The 26,701-nt window shown below is 45.0% G+C and overlaps 1 protein-coding gene across 2 annotated transcripts in view; it reads right to left on the bottom strand.

Moving 5' to 3' along the window:
- LOC123633128 (sine oculis binding protein homolog) overlaps positions 1–26,701 on the bottom strand; it is a 160,954-nt gene that overhangs the window by 16,583 nt on the left and 117,670 nt on the right. Inside the window, exons 6-7 of one of the 2 annotated variants that reach the window (XM_045544119.1) lie at positions 5,328–7,280; positions 4,833–5,210 (exon numbers count right to left, since the gene is read on the bottom strand). In XM_045544119.1, coding sequence (XP_045400075.1) covers positions 5,331–7,280 — 1,950 coding nt within the window. In that variant the 3' untranslated portion in view covers positions 4,833–5,210; positions 5,328–5,330. Of the gene's footprint in view, positions 1–4,832; positions 5,211–5,327; positions 7,281–26,701 lie in introns of those variants that run through there. The other variant, XM_045544120.1, reaches the window with a different exon arrangement.

The following is a 26,701-nucleotide window of genomic DNA, read 5'->3' as shown; positions in this document are numbered from 1 at the left end:
TTTCTTTTCTTGCTTCCCTTTTCTTCTTCTTTCGCCACGGGCACATGCAGGATATGGCAGCTTGAAGAGAAGTCTACAACCTTTTGCACCGCGTCACTAAGGCACTCTTATTGAGGCAAGCGCTACATCATGTAGCTGCAACTGTGATTCTGCAATATCGGGTCCACAGCAAAAATTGCCAAACAATAAATTCTAAGTTTTAAGGGAAACTAACAATTAATTCAGCTTCCTCAGAGTAATAAGAAAAATTCCAACTCAGGGTAATAATATAAGATAATCCTTCAGAGATGTAGAGCATGCTTTTTCTGAAGCCAAAAGCTATGGATCTCTCCTTCCATGAAAATGCCTGTGTGCATATGCACATAAAACTTCCCAGGAAATTTCAGGGTGAGCTGCTGAAAGCCATCCATGGAAAAGTCCAGGGGGCCAGGAGTCCAGCTTTAGGGAGCTGCCACATGGATCAGAAGGTCTGGAGACCAGAACCAGGGCCAGTGCTACACCGGCACAACCCCAAGTGAGTCCCTCTTGAAAGTCTGGCACTAAGCAGCTCTCTGGCCTCACCCTAGTCCCAGCCCTGCTGAAGTTGGAAGGTTATGGGTACATATGAAAGCAATAAATACTCGGTCACATATGTCATTTCATATTCCATCAGAATCTGATTGACATAATATCTAAAAGTCAGATGTTTGCACATTCAAATCCTCCCTTCAATCCCTAGTCGTAAGGGTTAACATGGATCCAGCAGCATTGAATGGGACATGTCTAAGGCCAATCTTGACACCATTCATTCCAGAAAACTTTACAAGTCTGAAATCATCACAGAAAGCACTCTCCCAGGTCCTACCCACTCACATGTGTGCATGACACAGACCTGGTGGCTTCTCGCTGTCTCTTAGAAGTACCTCTACCTGGAACTATATGAATAAACTGCAACCTGATAGACAGGCTAACCTTTAACTTACGGATTGTCACCAAGTAACATTTCGAATAATCAAGTGCTGGACCATTAAATGGCTCAGGTCTGGCATAGGCTCTGAGCACACCCCATTCACACTGATTTCTTCTTGTCATTCTCAGTTTTCCTTCTTTTCCTTGCTTTAAAAGTAGGCACCCACAGTATGGTTTTGAATGTATGGACTTACTTCCCAAACTTCTCCCCAACTCTCTCTTCTCTTGAACTTCTCAGTCTTAGAAACTAAATTGGCAAAAGTTACTTGTCACCTCCACCCTTTGGCTTTTCCAGTAAGGTGAACCCTTGTCTTGAAACAGTTGTTTTTGGGACTGTGGTTCCATGACCAGACTAATAATTAAATTCCAAGAAGCCAAAACTACAGGCACCTCTTCCAGCTTTCCCTGAGAAAATAAAAAGTCAAACTCCCCTGCTGATCCTGGAGTGGCATCATGGAATTGAGACCACGCAAGAGTCTCATATTTTCTTTGTGGTTTTAGAAACATATAAGTAATTTGGGAGTCACAAAGGTGGGATATTGTATGGACCTATTGCTCCTTGAGAATGGAAAAAGTAAGGGTGAAAGGGTTACTCCCAGTACACATTTTTTCCATTGATTGTTTTACTTAAAGAGAATATGTCATTCCCCTGGAAAACTGAGGAGGGGGAATATTTTCTTTTGAATATCTTCAAACATTTGCAAATGGTTACTCTGAACTCCCCAATGTACCATAAACAAGTATAAACTGTAGAAACTCAGAAAATGTACAAATACAAACAGCTATCCCCCAAGTTCCCAGGCAAAGACAAAGAGGGGAGTATTCCATTTATAAATGGAATTCTTTGTGGATGGAATAGTTTGGAAAATGTTTATATATTGTTTTCTTTATTATTTGGGGGAGTTTTTTTTTTCTAGCTTACAGAAGCTGCAGAACTGGTATTTGGAGTTTTAAAAGTTGAAGATTAAAATGAGTTTACAACCTTTTAAAATCTTCAGCTAAACTCAATTAGTTCTGCATCTGGGGAAAATATCTGCCCATTGAAATCATTTGTAATCATGTCAACAAACAAGAATGTGTAAAGTCAGGTAACCAGGAACAGAATAATTTCAACATGGAACAACAAAAAAAACCACACACACACACACACAAAACCCCTACAATTTGCAAAGAACTAGCAAATATGATGATTTCCTTGAAGATAATTGTAGCTGCCTGGGTTGCTGATTTTATGATACTGTCATCTGCTTTGGATCTATTTTAAATGATTTTTTAAAATAGTAATACAGTATGAGAAAGGCAGACAGTGGGAAGAATGAAGAACGCTGACTGAAGTAACTGACAGACTCTCCTCGGAGAGATAATATAATGAATCACCAAGAAGCATATGGAGAAATCACTCACCTGCACCCCACCCACCACGTCTGAGCCTGAGTTTTGCTTTCGGTTTTTAATGCTTTCCACTTTGGCTTTAACTCATCACCGAACAGTGCTCACCGGCAGGGCACAAAAGCCATGCAGTCCTTTATTTAATGGATGCATTTCCAATGTCCCCAACCATATGAATGGTCTGTGTTTCTGAAGGCACAGAAGAAAAACAGCACCACACGTGCAGGGAAAATCAGGAAGGGCCAGAGGATGTGAGTAAATTATGGCAGGTTGAGACTGTGCTGCGAGGTGACATGGAGCGACTGAGGGCAAGAGGAAATGTGATTTAGTGGCAGAGTGGTGATTCTTCCCCCATCTTAAATCACTTGCCTTGTCACCCCTCTGTGGCTGACAAAGCCTGAATATTTCTGACTTTACAGAAAAGCTGTAATTTCTTGGGGGACTCATCAGAAAATGAACTCTCCAATCTCAAGAGGTATTGGGCAATTTCATCACCACATCTTCTGAAATTGGCTGAAGCCGGGTTAATATTTTTAGTAATGTTTCTGGTCCACATACAAGACCCCAGCCTGATTCTTTATTCAGAAACATATATCATCCAAATAGCCATCATATATTTTATGTTTTTACATTCTTTCAGTCCTGTGCTACTTACAGGCTAGCATCACAATTCTTGACCTGGTCACTTCTCTCACTCCAGTGAGAGGAGTAAAATCTTTCACCCTCTCTTTAATGTCATTTGAGTCAGTGACATTAGAATCTGTTTAAAATGGCAATTCCCAATGCTTTCTGACTTTCTGAAGGCTGCCACTTTTTGTCACACACCTTCCCATTACTCACAGCTTTGTCAACCAGATTAAATTACTCCCGTGAAGAAATCAGGGGCATTTTCAATTGAGGTGACTGTGAGAAGGCTGAGGCCATCTGTCTTCAGAACAGCAGAACTTGTAGATGTAAAATCCGTAAGGAACGGTGAACTCATTTTTAGTATTCTGCTCCTACTGGCACAGTCATCAGGGGAAAAGGAAACCTCAAACTTTGGTGGCTGAGAAACCCTTCTTGCACCATCCAACAAGTCTTGCTCTGGTACTGTGCTTCCCGAGCAAACCTCTGGCTATAAGTTAGGGGCCCCTGTAAATAGGCCAACTTAGAATCAAAAGGCTGGACGCACCACACATCAAGTGCTGCGCTTCGTGCTTACATATCCCATTGTAGAATAATGGGTTGGTACTATAGTTTTACTGTTCTTGCTGTAAAAACAAGAATTAAACAATGTCTGAAGACTTACAGAAGCTGGTAGGTAGGCTCAGTTTTTTTAAACTAGGTTTTGTTTTGTTTTTAGGAACTTTCCTCTAAGACAACTGAAGTGGATAAAAAAAATTTTAGGAAGTAGGGTAATAAAGAAGGTAATTAGCCTATTCTCCTACACTGGTTTAAAGAAAATGTAGCTCTGGGAGTCAGACAGACTGGATTTGAATCTCAGCTCTGCTGACTAACTTGGGCAAGTTACTTAATTTTTCTGTCTTGGTTTCATCATCAGTAAAAGGAAGACAATAACTGTCTCATGGGTCCAGATCCAAATCAATACTACTGAAAAACACTTAGAAGAGAGCCTGCACACACAAATATGAGCAATTATTGATGCTATGGGGTCCACCTCTCCTAGCCCAGGCCTCCTCCCCGGGCCCCCAGAGTTTGTGTCCCCACCAGACGGGAAGTGCCTTGAGGCACAGCATCACGTTCACCCATGCCTCTCCTCAACCCCCAAAAGGAGCAGTGCACAAGCCAGGTGTGCAGTAAGTGCATATCTCTCTCCTCTTCCTCTCCATAAACAGCTGATAAACTTAACTGAATTTTGGCCTCTTTGCTGCTCACTTGGATGGGGGGAGAGCACACGCTCTGGGTCTCACAGGCCTGCGTTGAATTCTGCTTCCCCCACTTACCAGCACTGATTTGGGCAAGGTCTCTAAGCCTCACCTGCCTCCTTGTAAGATGCGCATGATGCCTAGTTCACCAGGAGTGACGGGAGGAGCAGGTGAGGGCACATCTGCCTACAGGGGCACATACACTACTAGTTCCCCTTCCCTTCATTGAAATTTTTGACTACCAGTGGCTCACTTGGCATTGAGCAGGATCCTCTCTTTAAGGTCTGAGATATGCACTGTCACCCACTTTAGCAACACTGGCCTTTTCCCTACTAAAGCCTCAGACTGTCTGCAGAGGTGAGCAACCCACCAGCTGAGCCGCTGGGTCCCCAAAGTGGGAGAATGCAAAGCTGGCCAGTGGTGCTTGAGGCCTACTCTGGGAAATGCTGGTCGGTGCTAAACTGCAGGAAGAAACACCATGAACAGGAGCTGTGAGCTGTTGCTCCAACAGCTTGCCAGGCAAATGGGGCTTAGTGGCCTGGGTTTAGTAGGCATATGCATGGAAGAAGGATCATTTTTATTCTCATTTTGCAAATGGAATCCCAAGGTTATCAAGAAAATCTGGTGAGTTGGGACATTCTGCAGTCAGGCTACCAGCTCCAGGAGGTGGCCCGGCTCCCAGGTTCACTGAGCCCTTTACCACTGCCCTGCAACCTCACGATTGAACAGTTAGGCGTCCCGAGTAATCTCTCCTTCCTCCCCACATCCTTCTCTTCTCCGAAAGGGTGAGTTACAGAGATGAGCCCAATAATAAAATAAAAGCATAATTAAGAAGATAATGTTTCACGGCAGGGTCAAGGCTGACACCCTTAAGTGACCTGGGGCATGGCACTTACACGCTGTGGCCCGGTTTCCTCAGCCGCAAAATGGGAATGATGCTACTAAACAACTGCTCAGTATCATAGTTGTTGGACCAAATGTTGACAGTATGTGACCACACAAGGTGTACTGTAAAACACGTAAGGTAAAATCAGGGTTACTCGTACGACTCTCGCCTCTGCCTTGTAAGAAGCAGGGAGAGGTGCACTGGCTGGTGAGGAGGAGCGCCCAGGTGCACATACAAACCTTTTACTTATTCTGATTTCTAATTCGGAGGCACCTCCTTTTGAGCGGCGGCTCCAGGTCCTCGGGCCCGGCGCTCAGCATGGGCGAGGAGATGATGCAGGGCGCCAGGGCCGTCTTCTCCGCGGGTTTTGGCACAGGCTGGATCACGCAGCCGGTCTTGGGCAGCATCCGCAGAGCATAGGCATGGTCCTCGTCCGCGGGGTTATTAAGGTTCGGGTCTGACTTGTCGCCCCCCACCAGGGCCTCCTCACCCATCAGCTTCTTGGCCGCCTCCCCGTCCAGGTGGCAGTTGGAAGCACAGTTGTTCTCCTTGACCGACTCCAGCTCGCTCACCACGGGCTCCTCGGGCGACAGCAGCTTCTTGGGGGGCGCCGGCGGCGGCGGCGGCTGCTCGGGCGGCGGCTCCGCGCTCTTGGCGCCCTCGGCGGCGGGGCCGCGCGTGCCGTTCACGATGACGTTGCAGGCCGCGGCGGCCTCGGGGCCCGCGGGGGCGCCGGGGCCCGGGTCGCCGGCGGCGGGCGGGCTGCAGTGGCCGTCCCTGCAGCCGCCGCAGGTCCTGCGCTCCGCGGCGCCCGGCTCGCGCTCCGCCTTGACGTGCGAGTGCAGCGCGCGGTGGATCACGTTGTGCAGCCGGGCGCGGTGGCCCACGGTCAGGTCGATGACGCCGTCCTGCGGGCCCTGCAGCACGCCGGGGAAGCCGAGCTGGCCGCCCGCGCCCGGGGGGCTACCGGCGCGCCGCGTCAGGTCCACCACCTCGCTCCGGCCGTGCTCCGCGGGCGCGGGCGCAGGTGCGGGCGCCAGGCTCAGGGCCTGGCCAGAACAGCCGGGCGGCGAGTCCGCGGACTTGGACGAGCCCTGCTTGGAGTCCCGGGGGGACAGGGAGTGTCCGCCTGCCTTGCCTCCTGCCGCCGAGGAGTCGCCGGGGGCGCTCGGAATGAAGTTCTCCCCATTGCTGGAGAACCCGTTGGGGGGCTTGGAATCGTTGACGTGAGGGATAGGAATAGGGATGGGGATGGGCACGGGCAGCGGCACAATCACGGGGTATGGCACGAGCAGGGTGGGGGGCGGCACCAGCGGCGCGAGCGACGGCAGCCCGAAATTCATCATCTGGGGCACCGGCATCGGGCCGTTTGGCATCATGCTCACCGGCGGGAAGGGAAGGCTGGGCAGGGGGGCACCCGGGGGCGGCGGGGGCAGCAGGCCCGGTGGGTTCCCAGGCATGGTGGGGGTGCTCGGGGGGTGGATGTGGGGCGAAAGCATGGGCCGGTGCATGGGGCTGGAGGTGGGGCCCAGGTTCCTGGGGCCGCCAGGCGGGGGCCCGATGCCGGGAAGCATGGGGTTGGACAGGGGGCTGTTGGGGTTGGAGGCGTGGTGCGGCGGCCCGCGGATGAAGGGCGGGCGGATCTGCTGCATGATCTGCTGCTCCATGAAGATGGGCAGCGGCACCGGGCCGCGGTTGGTCATCACCATGGGAGGGCTGCGAGGCGGGACACCAAGGGGAGGCCCGATGCTAGCAGGTGGCTGGACAGCGACAGGAGGGATGTTTGGAGTCTCGCTGATGGGGATGGACTTGGGCACTGGCGTGGGGATTTTAGTGACAGAGCAGTTGGCAGTGTCAGATGGAGAGACGGTGGTGGACGCCGACGGGCCAGGGCCCTGGCTTTGGCCAGCTGCAGCCACCGGGGAGGGGGCCTTCCTCCGAGCATCTGTTAGCGGGATATTCCAAGAGTCTGGAGTGAGCAGCTGCACCCCGGTGCCTTCTGCTTTATTTTCCATGGGAGGGTGTAATGTGCTGCACAGCCCAGCTGGAAGATTGGCCTGTGTCTCTTTGTAGAAAATGTCCATTTTGTATTGATTGAGACATTTTGCACTGCAGAACTGAAGCCTTCTTTCCCCGTCCCCAAAATCCAGGTATTCTTTTGTGTGTCTTATGTGCTTACACCAGTCACATACCTACAACACAGTAATAAAAAACCACAACAGGTAAGATAAGCAATTTCCCTGGATAGATGGTGTTTCATGTTTCACATAAAGGTTCTTTCAAACTTTATCACAATTTTTCAAACAGGCTGAAGTGTTTCCTTCTAAAATGTAAAATTCCAAAATGTTTGTAAAACGATGGGTTTGCCTTATAAACTCTTCAGAATAGCAATTATCAAAACATCTTATCTTTTTTTTTTAAAGTTGTGTTGTCCTTAAGCAGGACTTAAAGATGGTTCTGAGAAAAAGAAATACATATACCTGCCCAATATACCTGCCCACACATTTTTACTTGTCAAAGAGGTTCATTGTGAATGCAAATCTAAATAGTTTTGGAGGGAAGGATTCTCCAGGAAGTCCAGTGGGCTTGAAACATAACCCCTTAAAATTCTTCTCATGCAAAGTCACTTTACGCTATTGACTGTGTTCGATAATGCAGTTGGAAAGGGTGTGCTGTGTTAACCAATAACACAAAGCACTGAACATCATTATGTCTGGCTTCCAAGGAGAAACTTGGAATTAATCATGAAGTCTGTGTGAGGTTTAGCTATTCCCAACCTGTGATGTTGCAGCAAGCTAGAATTATTTTTTGAGCTGTTTGCCCACTCTCTCTCGGTAGTCAGAATTTTTGGTGACATTTCTTGGCAGGCAGTCTTATTTAACAACTTTTCAAACACCAGAGAACATTTTCCAAAAGTTGTTATGGCTTTTTCCCCCCTTCAGATCTACTACTGGCAAAAGAAAGACATCACCAAATTTATTTTAAAGTTGGGCTGCAGAACTAATTAAAGGCTGAGAGCTTTTCCCAATTGGAAGTCACTAGACATCAAAGTTCAAAAAATACTCATTCTCAGCTTCAGAACCCATTACTTTGGAGAAATTATTGTGATTTCATTAACACATTAATTTTGCAACACCATCAGCTCTCACAGATGGTGAAGACATGATCTACAATTCAAATATGACTCTTGTTTGCACAAATGTCTTTCCTTCATATGGCATTTTAAACAAGAATTAATATGAGTAATCTTGCCATAGCTATAAACAGATAAACAGATGTCAAAATTTTCAATAGTTCTTTCAGTGCCTTACTTTTTTGGACAGAATTTTACACACACAATCTTTTTTTTTTAGTTTTTCTTTTTCTTATTCTTTTTTTTTTTTTTTCCTTTTTGGTCATTTTCTTAGCACTCAAGCCATAAAGCAGCAGAAGAGGAATTGTGAAACACAGTGCAATGGTTAGTTTATTGAATTCGAGTCTCTTTGAGCCTCTCCCCCAATAAAGCACTGGTTCCAATATTGTTCTAAATGAAACTCTGCTTTGTCGAAGAGGGTGTCTGTTGTTCTGTTGTTGATGTGTGTTGGTTTTTTTTTTGTAACTATCGTAAACTGATATAATTAAAAGATGATAAATTTTAATAATGATTGGTCACATAAACAATGCAAAAACAACATATGCTGGGCATTTGATTACTCATCTCATTTAACTCTCAGCTTTCCTTGACTGTAAACAGTGGTGGCATGCGAGTGTGCGACTGTGGGGGAACATGCACCTGGCAGATGTGGGTCTGTATGTGTAAATCCACTCTTTTCCTTCTCACTTTTTTTTTCACTGATATTTTCCCAGGTAATAAGCTTGATGGTGTGAGACCGAATAACGTATACTTATTGGCACATGAGATTTTTGTTTGGTCTCATCAAATTGCCCTTCCAAAATACTTTTTGCAAAAATTTGAGGAGAGTGAGAACACTGCTGAGTGACCTTTGATGATCAGAGAGGCAGTCTCTGAAATTAGTTATCAAAACTGTTGCAGTTGTTAAAGTGGTAAAAAAAATTCTTTTTCAATGCTAATATATTCCTGTGTTTTATTCCTGAATTAAGGGAAGTTTTTATCATAATGAAGATACCCAGTTTACAAATAAGTGAAGAATTGCCTCTTTCGAGAAGAGATCCACAGGGTCCATCAGACCCTCAAAATTCTCATCTAGATAAAGGTTAAGTAAACTAGTAGTGAAAACATCGTATGTTATGATTTTAAAAACTTGATTATTCTAATAAAGGTAATATATAATGATGTGGCATTTAAGTTCCATTATGAAATAAAACCACCTGTTTCTGTTTTAATACGAGGCATCCATAGAAAGCCGAAAGTGTAAATTTAGAAGCTTGAAGTGAAGGATCAAAAAAAGCTGCTTTAATCATTGACTAAAAAATATAATCAATGAATTAAACTAATAAAATAATATACCAAATTTTCTGGCATATTTCCTTTGGATCTTATTTTTTAACCATAAGGGGGAAGAGTTTTCTGAAATCCTTAATTGGTTTTTAAATTGCCAGATTGAATTATTTGCCTCCAGAGGATTCCTGTTTCCTCAAGCCAAATAAATATTTTCAAATGAAGTAAAAAAAATAGTAATAATCTAAATAAAATTTAAATTATCTTCCTTCATTTCCTTTACTGTCAATAATTCACTGATGAATAAGGGATGCTCATAGATCCCAGTTATCAAATGAGAATTTTCTACTATATTTCATCTATTTCCACATAAAAAGAATTACAGACATCAAAGTTAGAAGCAAAATCCTAGCTCATCAAACCTTCCTGTTAAAGCAAAGGCCTAATGTCAGCTTCTTGATTTTCTGCAACGTTTCAAAGTGTTTAAGTAGTTGTGTGTAGTGTGACAGTTCATGGCTGTCTTGTTTTGGGCAATGTGAGTGTGTGAGTGTGTGTGTGTGTGCGCGCGCGCGCGCGCGCGCAAGCACCTCCTTGCCTTAATACATTTCAGTTCAGAACGCTGATCTCAAAATACAGGAAAGCAATCTTTCTGATGAAGCAAAAAATTATTAGAGGAAAAAATTGTCACTTAAGAAATAATGAATCAAATCTGTCTTATAGGACTCATCATTTTAAGAGGAGGTCAATGAATTTATGGCACAAATGGCTATATCATGTGAGGCAATAAAACACAGTACCATCATTCATTCTACATCTAACTAATGACATACTTCTAGTAATTAAATATTTCATCATAAGAGCCTGAGCTGATTACTTAAGATGTGGTAGTTAGGTGTAAATATATACCGTCTCTCTCACTCTCTCTAATAAAATAACATTAGCATATCCATGAAACACACAGCATATGACTCATAAACTGTGGTTTTCTGAATTGTGGTGTTGTGAGGTATTCTTCCCTTCTTTTTCCAATGACAGCTTTAAATTTTATTTTATTTTTTTTTTTACTTTTTGAGGCATTATGTTTTTCCTCATTATGCCAAGAAGTACCAAAGTTCCTTAAGACATTTTAAATGATAAAGATTAAGAAGTGTAGAGCTTAACTCACTGGGTTCTGGAATGATTTCCCCCTAATTTCACCCCAGCTTTGTTTCTGTTGGAATCTGGCCTCTTTAGTTTTACTTCTCTCCCTAACAGGTCCCAGATTGGACAGAGGCTGAAGCTGTTTAACGATGCCAATCTGGGGACCAAACAATCAGCAAATGCAATGCCATTGAGCAAGACAGCTGAAATGCTTCGTATCACAAATACATAATGTATCACCAGGAAGACAAAAAGATCACAGAGGAGATAAACAAATGTGTATTCCATTCAACCCTATAACAGCAGTCCTCAAAAAAGATTAAATTTACCTTCCTGGGATGTGTCCAATTCTAAACAACAAAATGAACATTTCCTTTAGTCCATTTAGAGTATTTATATTTTGGTGGCTGACTGCCAGGGTAGTACTTATAAGCTCAGTGGCCTGATGGATTCACTCCTTTCCTGTGAAATAAATGTGTGGCAACCTACACCGCTAAACTGCTCCAAAGACACTGCCTCAGCAGAAATATCACTTGCTCTTGATATAAGAAAACCAAAAGGCAGGACTTCTGGTTCTTATAACTCTTTCCATCTTGTATTTCCCCTGGAAAGAAAGAAAGCTATTCATGTTGGCAACTGAGCCTTTATTTTTATATAAACGTCCAAAGTCAAAGCCAAAGTATGCCATGAAGTTACCCACATGGGCACAATATATACATTCTGCTGGGCTTAAGAGAAGACTAGAGTCACTGGGGGAGGGGGACAGGGTTCCTAATTAACACATTAATCAGCTGTCAGCTGTGGGAGTAAAGTTCATCCTTTAATGTAACCCACCACTGCCTCCAGAGTGGTAATCTGGCATCAGGCAATATTTAATTAAACCCTTTTGCTGAAATCACTCTTATCTGGGCAAAGACATTTGTAGCAATGGAACAGTAAAAAGATATTAACATCTCCTTGAACGCCATCAACAATTTGAAAAACAAAGCGAACAATCTTCACATGCTTCTGACTTCCCACTAATATAGCACCCAGAGAACAGCTGAGAAGTTGAAGCTCCATAAACAAAATGTTTAGCTTGTCATAAGAGGATGGTTCTCCAGGCCTTGGTATGTTAAATGTGGCAGTGATCTTGTAGTCCAGGCCAGCTCAAAAAATCATGGGCTCATTCTAGTGACCCAAAGGAGAATGGAGAGGCTTGGGCAGGCGTGTTCAGCGTTTTGAAGGCTTTGGGGTCTGTCCTACCTGTAGATAGTCAGCTCACAGCATGAGTTGAGGGCGCCAGACTGAACCCATGTGAACACTTGCTCCAAGCCCTACCTTGGAGTGCCATGGTCCCAGCATCAACTGTCCCTTTGGGTCTAGACACTGCCTCCAGCAGGGCCCTAGTTCAGTGTACCCGGGTGGCAAAGGATGCTATGGATATCACATAGGACTTGGAATCAGAAGATGTAGGCATGAGTCTGGACTTCATTACTTATTAGCAGTGCAACCTTATAAAAAATCCCAACCTCAGTTTCTTTATCTCTAAAATGGAGCTAATAGTACTATCGATTGTGTGCCAGGCCTATCATTTCAGCTTGTTACAGAGTATATCCTTTCAATCCCCAGCCCTCCCCCATCATGGTCACTGATGTCCCATGTTTTAAGTTTATTTTGTAGGAAGGATGCTTCTATAGCAGTGTGAAGAGGGCAAGGGAGATTTCGGCCCAGGGCTTTCCTATGAGCCTGTGTGTCTCTGAGATAAAATGGGGCACATTTCTCTTTGGGCAAATGCACACTGTCCCTCACAGACACCAGCCCCCAACCCTGTGTCCTAGGAGACTCTATCCCAAGGGTGACAGAGGGGCTGTCTGCAGGGACCAGGAACCAGCCCATAATTCTATGCACATCCCAGCTGCTCACTATCCTGAGAAGCCCCTATTCAACTCCTGCCGAGCCTGCCCCCTTTTCCAAGGCCAGTCATTTTCTAATTCAGGCAAGAGCTTGATAAAGCAGCATGGCTGCTTGGAAATGAGTGTTAGAACCATTAAGATGAATAATTCCTCTTAGGCTCAACTGCTGTTTGAATAGTGGAAGCCATAAACTGTGCTATTCATGTTTTATTAAAAAGCAGAGCTGATGGACGATCTGCTCGACTCATTACATGGCAGAACTATCTTCCAAAGGAAGAGCCAGAAGCCACAGTATCAGATGCCTTTAAGACAGGATGACCCCACCCCGCCATGGGTAGAATGTCTTTGCAGGGGAAAGAGCCCCCACGGAGGGGGGAGGGGCACACCAAAACCAGAGGGTGGGTGGCCAGCTCACCACTCCAAGCTTTCTTGCAAAGTTGGATTTGGGAGGGGGGAAAAGAAAGAGATGACCTAGCTGTGGAACTGCAAAGCTTTACAAAATCAGGAAAGAGATTTAGATAGAAATAGCAAGGGCTCTTGTACAAAAAAGCAAATTCATGAAGAAGCTCATTTTCAAAATAAAAAACTTTCTTCAGGTTTAGATTCCAACATGATGATGCTTGCTACATAGTTCTTTTTACTTAAGGGTCTTTGGTTTTTTTGTTTTGCTTTGTATTTTATTCATTCTCATATTCTCTTTCTCTCTTATTCTCTTACTCTCTTGCTCTCTCTCCTCTCTTAAATAAGATTTGGAACTCAAGGAGAGGCTAAAGAGCATCTTTGTTAGAATTGAAAATCTCATTAGAAAACTGCCCTGTAGGAACTTTATACCATGACTCAAGTTCTACTTATCTTAAGTTTTAAGCTGGATTCCAGAAATCTTGACCCAGGTCTCCGGGGCAGATCCTTCTGTTTCTCATGTGCCATAAGCTCTGTAAGGCAGAGCAGAGATGGGCAAGGTTTTCAGGACCTCAATGAGCTTTGACAAACGGCTCATTACTGACCCAAGTCTCTGATTCTACAGCCAAAGCAAGAGACGGAATCCTGGCCTATGTTCAGTGACCGGGGGTCCATCCTGACAGCCAAATACATGACTCAAAAGATGATTTTTCTCTTTGGCCTAGCGTTTTAGGTTGCCTAAGAGCATTAGCATATCATCACAAAACTCTCTGCTTCGTTTAAGCTGGATAAATTCAACGTACATCTTCACAACACGAATCATCCAGATTGGAACTGAAAAATTTAGTCAAACATCAGAAAACCCGGTCTACCTGGTGCCAAATGTCTGCCTCTCTGTTTTCCAGTTACTTGGCCCTGGGAAGGCACAGAAATCGCCTAAGAGATCTCAGAGCACTGAAATTTAGCCTTGAAAGGAACCTTAGGGATCATCTCATCCCGTCCTGCCACCTCCAGCTCCTGGTGGGGCCAGGCATTTAATCACTCTGAGCCTCAGGTGCTCGGCTCTAAAAGGAGACTGTGGACAGGGACAGCCCTGTCCAGGAAACATGTGAGGAAGAAAGGAAACCGGCAAGTGACTAAGCCATGGAAAACAGGCCACGTAAAACCAGAAAGTGGCGTCCTAACCTGTCTCCCACTGCCATGCTGCTGCCAGGCCCAGTGACTCGATTTCCTCCGTTGTATCAATGCCAGATATTATTACTGCTAGCTGCCCTGAAAAATTTGCCATCACATAGTCCAATTTACTCTTTCAAAAGTGAACATTTATTGAGGACCCATCATGTGCCAGGCCCTGTGCTGGGGGGATGCGTGGTACACGTTGAGTAAATTGTAGCCGCTGCCCTCATGACAGGCTAGAGTCTACTGCAGGCAACGGGAGCTGCAAGGGTTTGTTCTGTTTTCATTCAAACATCTTTGCTTCTCAAACTGAGGCTTACGAGAACACTGAGCTGCTATTTGTAGTGATTTTATTTATTCAAAAATAAGTACTGAGCTGTGCTCAAGAAGGCACTGGACTGTGGAACAGTGCAGGGAAGAGTTAGTACCCACCCTCAAGGAGTTCAAAAATCTGTCAATTAAAAATCAGAGGGGAAATTAGCATATAACCACCACCCTCCCCAACATCAATACATTTGTTCCAAAGGTAAGAATGCAACTAACAGTTTTTAACTAAAACTTATCCTTAATATTTTACTCTCTCAATGTCAAACTTCCCTTTGTTCTTCTAACGTAGTACTAGGACTCCTCTTATTTTCAAATGTCTGTCTGAATCTTTTTACAGATATGTATTTACCTTGTTTACTGTAATTCTACCTTTTTTCCCCAAATATATATTCGAATTTCTTTTCAAATGTATCTTTGATCTTTTTTTTTTTTTTTTTTTTTTTTGAGACAGAGTCTCACTCTGTTGCCCGGGCTAGAGTGAGTGCTGTGGCATCAGCCTAGCTCACAGCAACCTCAAACTCCTGGGGTTGAGCAATCCTCCTGCCTCAGCCTCCCGAGTAGCTGGGACTACAGGCATGTACCACCATGCCTGGCTAATTTTTTCTATATATATATGTTTTTAGCTGTCCGTATAATTTCTTTTCTATTTTTAGTAGAGACGGGGTCTTGCTCTTGTTCAGGCTGGTCTTGAACTCCTGAGCTCAAACAATCCGCCTGCCTCGGCCTCCCAGAGTGCTAGGATTACAGGCGTGAGCCACCGCGCCTGGCCTGTATCTTTGATCTTATTTATTGTTTCTCTCCCTGTTTTCTAAATGTATATTTGGATATTTGAAGTTTCATTATTTGTGACTATAAGGGTTGTAAGAAAAGTTGCAGAGAGGGACTTTGGATTGTGCTTGTACGTAAGGGAGACCCGTCAAACTAATGCATTAAAAAGTGAAGTGTGCTAGTTGCCCGGCTTCTACCTGTGGCCATTCACCTCATTTCTTCCTTCATGCAAACTTTTTCAGAAAATGGCAGAAATCTTATTTCAAAATATGTCATTTTATTTTTTACAATACAGCTAATCAGACATCAGTAAGAGGACTTTTTGGAAAGATTGCTGTTATTATCAGTGATATTTGAAGCAATCTTTTTTTTCCTAGGGACTTTACTTGACTCTGGCTCCCAGTCTCCTCACCACCCGGGTTGTATCTTGTCTCTGACAATGAGCAACGCCCCTGAAACCCGCAGGCTCAAGGCTGCATGTGTGCAGGTGGGCCAGGTCCAGCGCACTGCTGGGCAGAGCTAATGGCCCCTCTGACAATAACACTCTCTGGCTGCTTCTTGAAGGCCAGGCACCTAGCTGCTGGCTTTACTTGCATTGCCTCCTTCAGTCTTCTTGTGACTATCTCTTTCACATGTCTCTGCACCCTAGGCTATAGACTGAACCTGCTGTGGGCACTCCAGGTTGCCCCTCTTCAGCCTCTGCTATCCATCTCTGCTCAGCCCTTAAATCTCTCTAGAACACTCCATCGAAAGTCATGGCTTTTATTATAGTGCCTACTGCAAGCCCAATTTGATGTAATACTAATAAATTATACTAGTAACAATAGCTAGCAGTATTTAAGTACTAGTAACCATGCTGAGCATGTTACATGAATCACCTCCTTTAATCTCCACAAGTACTTTATCAGATACTTTCATAGATAACTGGGGTTTAGATAGGTTAAATAACCTGCCCAAGACTGCCCAGGCAGATAATAGATGGCAGGTCCAGATTCTAATTTAGATCTGTCTGCCTTCAAAGCCCATATTGCCCCATTATCTCAAGGGTTTTTTGCATTTTCTTAAGCTGGTTGACTAATATTTGATAATAACTTTCTGTTCGGAAATTCCAGAACCATCCACATTTAGAACTCTAAGGAACTTCACGGGGCAAGCCCAACCTCTCTCCCACAGCAAGCTTAGGTTTCCTTCTACACATAGGTGGTCTTCCAGGTGGCGCCCATTCTTCCTGTGACAGGGACATCCATCCGTACCCATTTACATAGCCAAAGAGTGAGTCATGCCACAGTGATCTTTCTCCTTTACACTGACTTTTATTGTGGCCTTTCTAAAGACGGCTGTGATATAATTGCACAGCCCTGTGCAATATAATTGAAGCAGCCTATTTTGTTGGCGGGCAACATTGATTTTTAGAAAGTTTAACCACTCCATCTCCCTGTCACTTCCACCTACGGAAGGTAGTTCTGTTTTCCAGGGCCTCCTGGCACAGAGCAACTCCTCTCGCAATCTCAGCCTTTCAAATACTTAAGAGGAGCCATCATATTTCTTCCAGATTGTTATTTTTAAACATCCCCAACTCCTGCACCCAGTCCCCAGTAGACAAGTTCCCAGAGCCCTCCTGTCCTGTCTATCCTGCAATGGACATGACAGTGAGACCAGCTGCCTTTTATCCAGGCGTATACTTCACCTTGTTAATCCCCCTCTTAAAGGGTGGAGCCCAGAATGGAATGCAGTAGCCCGGGCAGCACAGAGTCCAGAGGAATTCTCCCCTCCTTCATATAGAACACTATACCTCTGATAATGCTACCCCAGAATGCATGTGCTTTTTAGCAGTCATATCCTGCTGCTAAATCTTTATTTTTAAAAAAACATTTATTGAATATCTGTTATATACCAGGCTTGAAGCTTTCACTTGTTATCTCTCTTAATTCTGACAACAAAATTGTAAAGGAGCTAATTTTTTTCCCATTTTACTTGAAAATGAGAAAACAAAGATTCAGAGATGATGTGGGTTCCCTAAGCTCTCACAGCCTACAAATAGTGGAGCCAGGATTCAGATCCAGAACTTCCATCCATCCTCTTTTTGCTCTACTATGCTGCCTGCTTCACTCTGAGTTTCTGGTCAACTAAAACCGTTTCCTCCTTAAGTGCTCATTGACTATTTGTTTAATGATATATTCAAGGTCTTTTGAGGGTAAGATATCAAACCTACTGGTCTAGAGTTTCAGAAATCAGAAACCCTTTCCCAGTTTTGAAAATTTGGTCAGCATTTGTCCATTTCTTGTCTTTTCGACAGATAGAGCAAAGATTATCCAAAAGTAGATATGAAATTATCTACAAATTTCTTTATGGGAGATGGAGGATCTAAATTTGTTTAGCAGGTGTTCTCTGCCTCTCTCTCTCCCTCTGCTTGGGGTTCATAACTTTCTTTACGCCCTTTTCAGTATTGCAACTTTCTCTTTATGGAGGCAACAGAAACCAAATGAAAATTACCCAGCCCTGCCTTCTCACCCTCTTTTGTTAACTATTACACAGTTTGCTCTAAACATTGATCTATCCACTCCTTTTTCCTATCATGAACATAGCCTTTACTAAGCTGGATTTCCCCAAAAGTTCAGCCCCTTTTGCACTCTAGCTTTCACTGTATAACATTCATTTTCAGAACTTTTCAAGCTCTCCCACTCACCCCTCCTAACTGCACTGAGCCTCTGGTTGTGGGACCAAATCTACCTTTCCTTCGCATATTAAAAAATCTGCTTTTTTAAATTCTAGGGAACGTGGCTGATCATCTCCAGCATTCTCTCCCCCTGCCATTGCACACTCCAAGGTGGTTGTCACTTCCCCTCTGCAGCCACGTACCAAGCCACTCTACCCTACAGCACTCAGATGTCGGTCAAAAGACGATTCCCCCACTGCTTCTCTGCCTTTTCAGGACTATTCACAGGCATGGGAAGAATTATCAATGGCTCTGTTTTGAACAGAATAATATTCTTAGTAGATATCTAGGTAAATTATCCCACATTTTGCTTCTTTGCTAATCAGTCTGTTTTTAATGTCTGCTTCAGATTTTGTATTAAATACCCCCAAATCATCCTTCTGATGCTTCCTTTTATTTTCCTAAAATTCCTTTCTTGCATTCCCTTTCAAGTGTGTGGATTGCTATACAAGGACATATTTTCCTGAATTTTACCAACCTATGAGATATGTTAGTGGGGTATGTCATTTTATATTTTAGTTCTCTATCTTAGCTCTAGTCTAGGCATAAGACCTCTCCAAGGGTCAGTGGGATTGCTGAGACTGTTTTCATCTTGTGCCCATGATCCCATCCAGGATAACTTGGTCCTTCCCACTCTCCGTACTGGTGAGAGACTTTGCAAGCCATTTGTTTGTTCCTGCTTTGTTTACTCTTGAGAAGATCTGGCCCCATCTCCACTATGCCATCTCTTCCTGCGTTGGACCCACTGCCTTTATCACGTCTGGTTTTATGGGCTTATTGGGATGGTTTTTCCTCTCCTCCCCACCTAACAATTTAAAGTTTTCTTGATGAGAAATGAAGAAAGTTTTCTTGGTGAGAAATCTCTAGTTACATTCTTCCCAATTTCAGTCAACGCCCCAGGCTTTTACTCCTCACTTGGGAGTCAGCATGGTTTGGTGAGGAAAGCGATGGGCTGGGAACCAAATGGCCCACATGCTGCCTGCTCTGCAACTTTGGGTCCTGCTCCCATGCCCTCTGCCCCCCTGCCTACCTTCAAGGTCTGCTGTGAGGATCAGAACAAATAGTGCAAATGCAAGCACTCTAAAATATAAAAAAATGCCATATAAATACAGATGGTTTTATTTATTATTACAAATGTACAGTAATAACATTTTCATATTTTTAAAAAACAGGGCCAATGGATTTACCTGTACTCTTATTTGCCCATTATTCTACTGTTAAATCTGTTATTTAAATAAGAGAAAATCTCCTACTACAAATTTTCCTATGCTGTGTACTTTGAAGTAAAAGTCACACCACAAAAAATATTAATAAAACCCAGAAACCCAAATCAACAAAACAATGACCCCCAAATTCTCCACTCTGTTTCCAATGGCTTGTGGAGTGTTTGACAGCAATATAATTGCAATAATGAGGAGGTTTTCAGGCCAGGCTGTGGTCTTAAGCTCACTAGGATATTTTAGCCCTAGGCTCAGCTTCAGGCCAGCACCAGTCACCCGGGCCAGAGCCACCACTGGAATCCCTTATGCTCAGTCACACACCAATGTGACATTTATGGCATCTGGTACACAATGCTATAAATTCAAAAGGCCTAGTGTGCTGGGCTCACAAACTTGGGGAGAAGGAATAATGTGGGTTGTCTATTGTCTTGTTTTATTTAGTTAATTAACACCTATGTGAGAGTCCCTGCTTCACAACAATTTCTTAGGTATGTGGGAGGGACGTGCTGGACTGCTTCTGATTTCTTCGGATGTACATGTTGGTTCCTTTGTCTCTGAAAACCTTTTTGGCTGTTTGTGGACTGCTGGTTTGCCTAGTTCTCTTCCATCTTTGTTCTGTGGATGTAGCCATCCTGCTGTGCTAACTACCTGGCTGAAAAACCAACACTGCTCAAATGCTAGACTCTCCACTGAGCACCGTTCTTACAACTCGATCCTCACAGGCAAATCTTGGGTTAGCCCAACCGAGTCCCCTCATCCAGGCCGAATGCCCACATCGCTAAATGGTGTGAAGCGAGACAACCCGGGACGGAGATATGTATTCGTATACATTGAAACACACCTGTCATTTACATAGCTCCTTTCTTCCAATAAATTCAAGTGGCTCAATAGACACTATCACATACCACTCACCAGAAGTCCATAAGGAGACAGGCAGCCAGATAACGTACATTATTTTAGAGATAAAGACTAGCCACAATTATATATCAATTGTCAGTATCTGGGTACAAGCCCCTGCTCTCATAACCCCTGGATGATTAATGACATCATTCTCTGTCCTACTCTGGAGGAGGAAATGAGGTGCAGAGGAACATCATGCTGCTATCTAACCCTGCGCACAACTGGACTCTGCTCCTGGGAAAAGGAGAAATGAGCGTGACAGAGTTGCCTGATCCAAACAGCCTGCAAAATGGGCCCTGGGTCTGGCGAGACACACAGAAAAGAAGTATTCGGGGGATAATGTAAGTATCTGAGGCCAGGTCTTCTTTCAGTGCTCAGTATCTAAGAGTGAAATAAAAGGCATTGCTGGGTCTGTTCGGCTACGCCAAAGCATGTCTGCGATGCGGATTGGTGTGTGCGTAAGTGATGAGGAACAGGAAAGGGGAGAAAGAGGAGGAGGAAAAGAGTCGCGTGCTACCTACTTCTGTATCAGAGCAGAGCCTATGAGATGCCGAGAGCCTGCTACGTCTGTGGCCCGGCTGCCGCTCTGGCTGTAGCTGACGAGACCCAGTCACCTCAGGATGTCAGTGCAGGCTCTGCCTGAGAGGGACCCAGTAACTCAATAAACCGATTAGATTTTCTTCTTTGGGAAGTTTGGAATCAGGATAATGCCAAGAGACTAAGGAGTGGTGTGGATAGTGGTGGTGGGAATAAAGCCAGAGGAGCACGGAGGAAAGGCAGGAAGCAGAAACCACAGGGCAGCACAGGTCGAGAGCTAGAGAGTGGGGAGAAGGGAGCTGGAAGAGGCTGGGGTGGAAACCGAGCTGCAGGGAGTTGCAAATCCTTACTGGCTGTGCTAAATCAGGAAGCAAGCATGCCTGCTCCTTGGGGCAATACGACAGTTGCCTTGCCCATTACAGCACTGTGGGACCATCTTCACTGCGGGATTAACTGCCCAGGCTCCATGGGCATGAGCAGTCGTGGCTATTCCCAGCTTCCTGATTTCCTTGGGCTTCTTTATAGCAAGCCTCCACAATGTCACAAAGACCAAGAGTCCAACCCAGCTCAACATACTTTCTCTGATTTAATCCTTAACACAACCCTTGTACATATTACTCTTAGCTAAAAAAAAAATTGAGGAAAATCTAGGAAGGGGCAGCGACTTCAAGGTCCTTGCGTGATCGCACAATCTCTCCTCCCCGTGGTTAATTACCCTGTACCCGCTACGGGTGTGGGGCACCCAGGACAGCCTCAGGGGTGGGGTAGGCCAACTCAAACCCAAGGGCTAGGAAGTCGTGTCTTCTGAAGGTTCAGAAGCTGAAAGCTGACACCAGGACATGCCTCTTATAGACGCCTGCATACACCAGCACTACTACTTCTGAGGGCTCCACAGAAAGGAAATGTGAATGGTCCCTTGAGTCCTTGCCCATTCCTAAACCCACTGCAACCGTCCCCTCCTCACTGACCACCTACACCCCAACTCTCTACTGCCTAAGGCACATGCTGAGAAACACCAGATCTGCCAATGTTCTGTCCCCCAAAAGGAATCCATGGTCAACTAGGGAAATGTTGTATACCCTATGCTCCCCTTTGGGGATGCTCAGTGCACACTGCCACACTTAAGCCTCTGAGACGAACTGTGGAAAAGGAGTATGTTTAATTTCATTCACCAGAGTTTCCCCAACTTTTCAAAAATAGAACTTTTTTATTAGTAGGATCCTGTAGGAAAACACTTTGAAAAATGCTACCTTAATGATCTGGGTGCATATAAGACAGGGCCAGGAGACCTAAGCCTTACCATTTTCCCTTTGATTAAAGCTTTCTTCTGTGGTACCAGGCCTGGGTCTCATAGCTCCTTTACACCCCAGAGCACCGTCCCCCACAATGGCGAGGGTCCAGGACACAACCATTGGTTGCAACTGAACTGCAGGAGAAGGTGAAGATGATTCCCACGCTTGGGACTCTCTGCTAACAGCAGGCTCTGTCCTGCCAGGAATCAAGGTTATTCGTCCCCTCGCGGCATTTTTCTCAGTCCCCTGCTCCCCCTCACCTCTGATCAGCTTCCTGTGCTCACCAAGGCCTGGAACCTATTACATTTCACTCTGTGCTTCCAGCTTCTGCAGTCACTACAAACCCACTTTCTGTCTTTTCAGCTCTAGTTACCCCACACAGCCCACAAGCCTGACCGAATGTCATGAACACTGTTACCTATGGTGTGACCTTCCAAGCCCTGAAGCTCCACCTGAGAGCATTTTAGGTCACAGTGCTGCATTTTCAGCATGACAGATGAGTTCATGAGTATTGCATGGCAATGAGCTGCCATAATTGAATGGACTCTTCAAGTGCTCTTAAAGCACAACAACGATGCCGAATGACATATCAGTATTTTCACATTTATACACAAAGAACTATCCTTAGATGTCATGCCAAACAAAAACATAAGATCAGGAAATACTACTTTAATTACCCTTGCTGACGAACTGATTTTGAAATAAATTCGATTGGTCTGCAAGGGTTTATTCTATTCCAAGTCATACGGATAATTTTTTTTTTTTTTTTTTGAGACAGAGTCTCACTCTGTTGCCCGGGCTAGAGTGAGTGCCGTGGCATCAGCCTAGCTCACAGGAACCTCAAACTCCTGGGCTTAAGCGATCCTCCTGCCTCAGCCTCTCGAGTAGCTGGGACTACAGGCATGCGCCACCATGCCTGGCTAATTTTTTCTATATATATTTTTAGTTGGCCAGATAATGTCTTTCTATTTTTAGTAGAGACGGGGTCTCGCTATTGCGCAGCTGGTCTCGAACTCCTGACCTCGTGCAATCCACCCACCTCGGCCTCCCAGAGTGCTAGGATTACAGGCGTGAGCCACTGCGCCCGGCCTCATACAGATAATTTTATCTCTTGCTTCGGTCATTCTCTGCTGTAGGCCTTTGAGCAAACTCAGTCTTATCAAGAGTGAGTGACACATATGTCCTAACGGGCCAGAAGAACTATGATTTCGGGAGGAAGAGGGGTGATTCACTACCCCCAGACCAAGTAAACTCTTCTAATTGGACTCCTGTATCCTGTCACACATACTTTATGGCCTGATAAACCCAAAGTTGGAATGGATGCCCTTAAAACTGTGATTTCTAGAAGGTAACCTAACTTTCCCAGGTCCTACCAGTTGGAAGTAACTCGAATTCTCTTCTAAGTCCTGTTAACGTTGCATAGTCATTTACCCATCAATCTGATGGGTACAAACTAGGAAGGGTTTGTAACAATTACCTAATGAGAAAGCACAAAACTACCTAAGCTGTCCACATCTATGTTGCTGGACACGGTGAGAGAGCACAGGCGTGGCCTGGGGACCCTCAGAACAAGCTGTGGAGTATGCAGGCGCCTCGGCTAATTGGGCTTTTTTGCTGAGCACCAGTGAGACGTGAGAGATGAGTTTGGATTGGAATTCCATTATGGGTTTTTAATAATTAAACGTTACATGTTTGGAACCTCATTCTTCTGTATTACTTTTAAAATATTAATCTATTTACATCAGCTGGACTTCCTGCAGCTAGACACGCAGTAAATGGGCGTCGCACGGAGACAGACTACTGTGTTCTTAGCTTAAGACACCTTTGATGTCCACTAACAGTAAACGCAACACTCACCCTCTGTTCAACCCAATCCTGTACAATAACTACCCCAGCTTTTAGAAGGTGGCTTGTTCCATTTTTCTCAACACACTCTCATTCCTTTTTAAATTAGCAAGCATCCAAATTAATCTTACCTCGAGAGTTTCATAATGTCCCTTAAGATCACAGGGGCACCCTGCCCTCTTCAGAACCAGGTTAGAAAATGGATGTGGAAGGCATGTGTGGGCGGCCGCGGGTATTACCCCACACTGTGGGGAGACTCCAGCACAAAATTCAGAAACTGAGAGCACACATCAAACCTCATTAAGGGCTGACCCTGCTTTACACAGTGCCCTCACGCCACCATGGGGACTTCTCAGGTGCTGGCAGCGATTCCCTCCTGGGTGAATGCTGCTGCCTGTGAGCGTGTCCCTGCCTCCTCCCCTTTCATCGTCCCTGTCACCCCGCACAGCAGCAGCCCGGCAACTCCCCAGGTGCCCCTCTCCACTGCTCTGAGCTTCTGCCTCAAACACAGAGCGTCCCGAGGACAGAGGCAAGGCCTGCCCCAGTGCCTGGATGCAAACAGCGCTCCCTAAGAAGACAGCCTGAGGCCAGACTTCAGTGGAACATGGGCTTCTGGTCCAGGCATGAGAGTCAAGGGCTGTTCTAAATCAAAGGACAGGGAGAAGCACCACTGCGGGTGTCTGCTGCTTGGAAGATCGTGGCCCCCACTGTTTCCACAGCCAAGGTAACCATCAGACTCACATCCGCGCTCGGCCCCTCGCAGAGAGCATCGCAGAACAGTCTCCAATTTGGTTTCAATTTATGAATTTTATTCCCTTTTAAGACAAAGCTATTGGCACAGACCAGACATGCTACAAGGCTATTTTAAAGAGCAAAAGACCATTTTACTTAATACAAAAAGATGTAGGATTCGAAGTGGGAAATTACATGGGAGCTACCCCTGTAATCAAAAGAGTCTCCCCAGCTGCCCATGCCGTGACCACAGAGGGAGCTAGATGTACCGAAACTCCCAAGAGCTTCGACACAGAAGTCTTCCCTAGATGTCACTATATCTTTCTATTGTTTTACCTGTCTGTGCTATGGAATGGCATTTGCAAAATAACTCAGTGCAAACGTCTCTGTTATGAGCCTCAGAAGGAAGCCTGGGTTCCCACGCACCATCCAGGCAATGCTTGGTGCCCACAAGGGCTGGTCCAGGAAGGCTCCAAGTCCTAAAGCTGTGACTGGTGGTCCCAGGAAGTTGGGTGTCTCCTTCTCCGTGGAAGAACTGGCTGTACTAGACTTTGGAAAGGACAAATTGGATTCTTGGAGTTTAGCAGAAAGGCTCCAGAGGGCAAAAAAAAGCTCCAGGCTTTTTCGGGGATTCCGCAATGGCTGAGGCCTCCCTCTTCCTCAATAAGCAGGCATCTTCTTCTGACCCAGAGTTTCAACACCCTTTCCCGTCAATGACAGGGATTGATCTATTTCTCCTCCTCTTCCTGCCCTCCAGAGGCAGGACTAACAAGCAGAAGGCAGCCCACCCCACCCGAGGGCAGCGGGAAAAGTGGGAAATCTCCCCTGATTCTCACATCCGGATTTTCCTCTTGGGGAGCACATCATCCTTTGGATAATTCCAGGTTTGAAAAAAAAGCAGTCATGCTATAGGTGGACGGAAGTAATTCAGGAGGGATTGCCCACTGAGCTTTTCACATTTATGAGACAGACTAGAGGCAGGCAGAGAAAGCTAAGCACTCTCTGTTTCACCTGATCCTCCAAGGCTGTGGTTTCCTCAAGGAGATTATCTCAGCCTTTGTCCCTCTGATTTTCAAGTGACTTGGAAAGCACAGACTAATAATTCCTAGAAAATACATAAAAGCTTAATAAATCTATTGTTTAGAGGTATCCCACTAATATTCAGTCTAAATCTTTCTTTCCTTAATTTTATTCCATTACTCCTACCTAATTATACCCCCTGTTCCAAGCTAAATAAATTCCTTCCTTCCTCTGTGTTTACATCCTTCAGATGTCTGAACACCATGATCATGCCAACCACCCAAACCCTCAGACCTCACTGATGTGAGCTGTATGAAATATAAACAACGATGACACAGACAGTCCCAACGTGTGCCTCAGACTCCAGCTGGGTCTTTCCTGCTTTGTTGGAGCCCAAGATCCTTACCCATGGAGAGTTTTCTAATTATTAGCATAAAAAGGGAAATGCCACTAGGTCAGAGCAGTACACAGTTAGCAGGAAACAGTCAAATTGATGCTCCCACTGAATTTATAACCAGAAGGAGACAAATCCCCAAACAGTGATTAAATATTTCAGAAATTTCCATCAATGATGCTTAGTGATTTTTAAAAAGGAGGGGCATACGTGAAACAGCTAACGTGATAGATTCACATCAAATTCCCTTTTGATACTGGTTTTGCATTCAGCAAATAACAATTCAGCAATTTTTGGAAGCTCAGAGTCATGACGCCTTGGAGTTGAACTGGCACCGGGGGGTCATTTCATCGCAGTTTCCAATCAGTGCAGAGAGCCTGCCACAATAGGCTTGGCTGCTCATCTGACTCTACCGTGATGCTTCTGCCAGTGAGAAACTCACTGCTTTACAGAAGTGCTCATCCTTCTCTTAGTACAAACTCTTCATGACACTGAGGAGAGAATTGCCTTCCTGCAACCCCTACCCATGAGCCTGGCCCGCTCTCTCAGAGGCGCTCAGAGCACGACAGCAACCTCCTGCACACGACTACCCTTCATATACCTGGTGACAGGAGGAACATTCTCATTCACTCTTATCATCCTTCAGGCAGTAACATCCAGACCATCACGGTCCGGCTGCTCTGTCTCACACCTCCATTTCATTCGCAGCATGTGACACAAGATGAAACACAACACCGTTTTGAACCTGCATCTCAGGGATCGCTAGAGCTGAGCTTGCAGGGGACCATGTGATGTGATTTTGTGATTGCTCAAAAGGTCTTCTTTTCCTATTCCTCGGGTATGATAGTCTGCC

Source organism: Lemur catta, chromosome 2 (genome assembly GCF_020740605.2).
Source record: "Lemur catta isolate mLemCat1 chromosome 2, mLemCat1.pri, whole genome shotgun sequence".
NCBI classification, from domain to species: Eukaryota; Metazoa; Chordata; class Mammalia; order Primates; family Lemuridae; genus Lemur; species Lemur catta.
The sequence above is the reverse complement of the archived record's forward strand: the minus strand, read 5'-3'. Positions and strand labels throughout refer to the sequence as shown.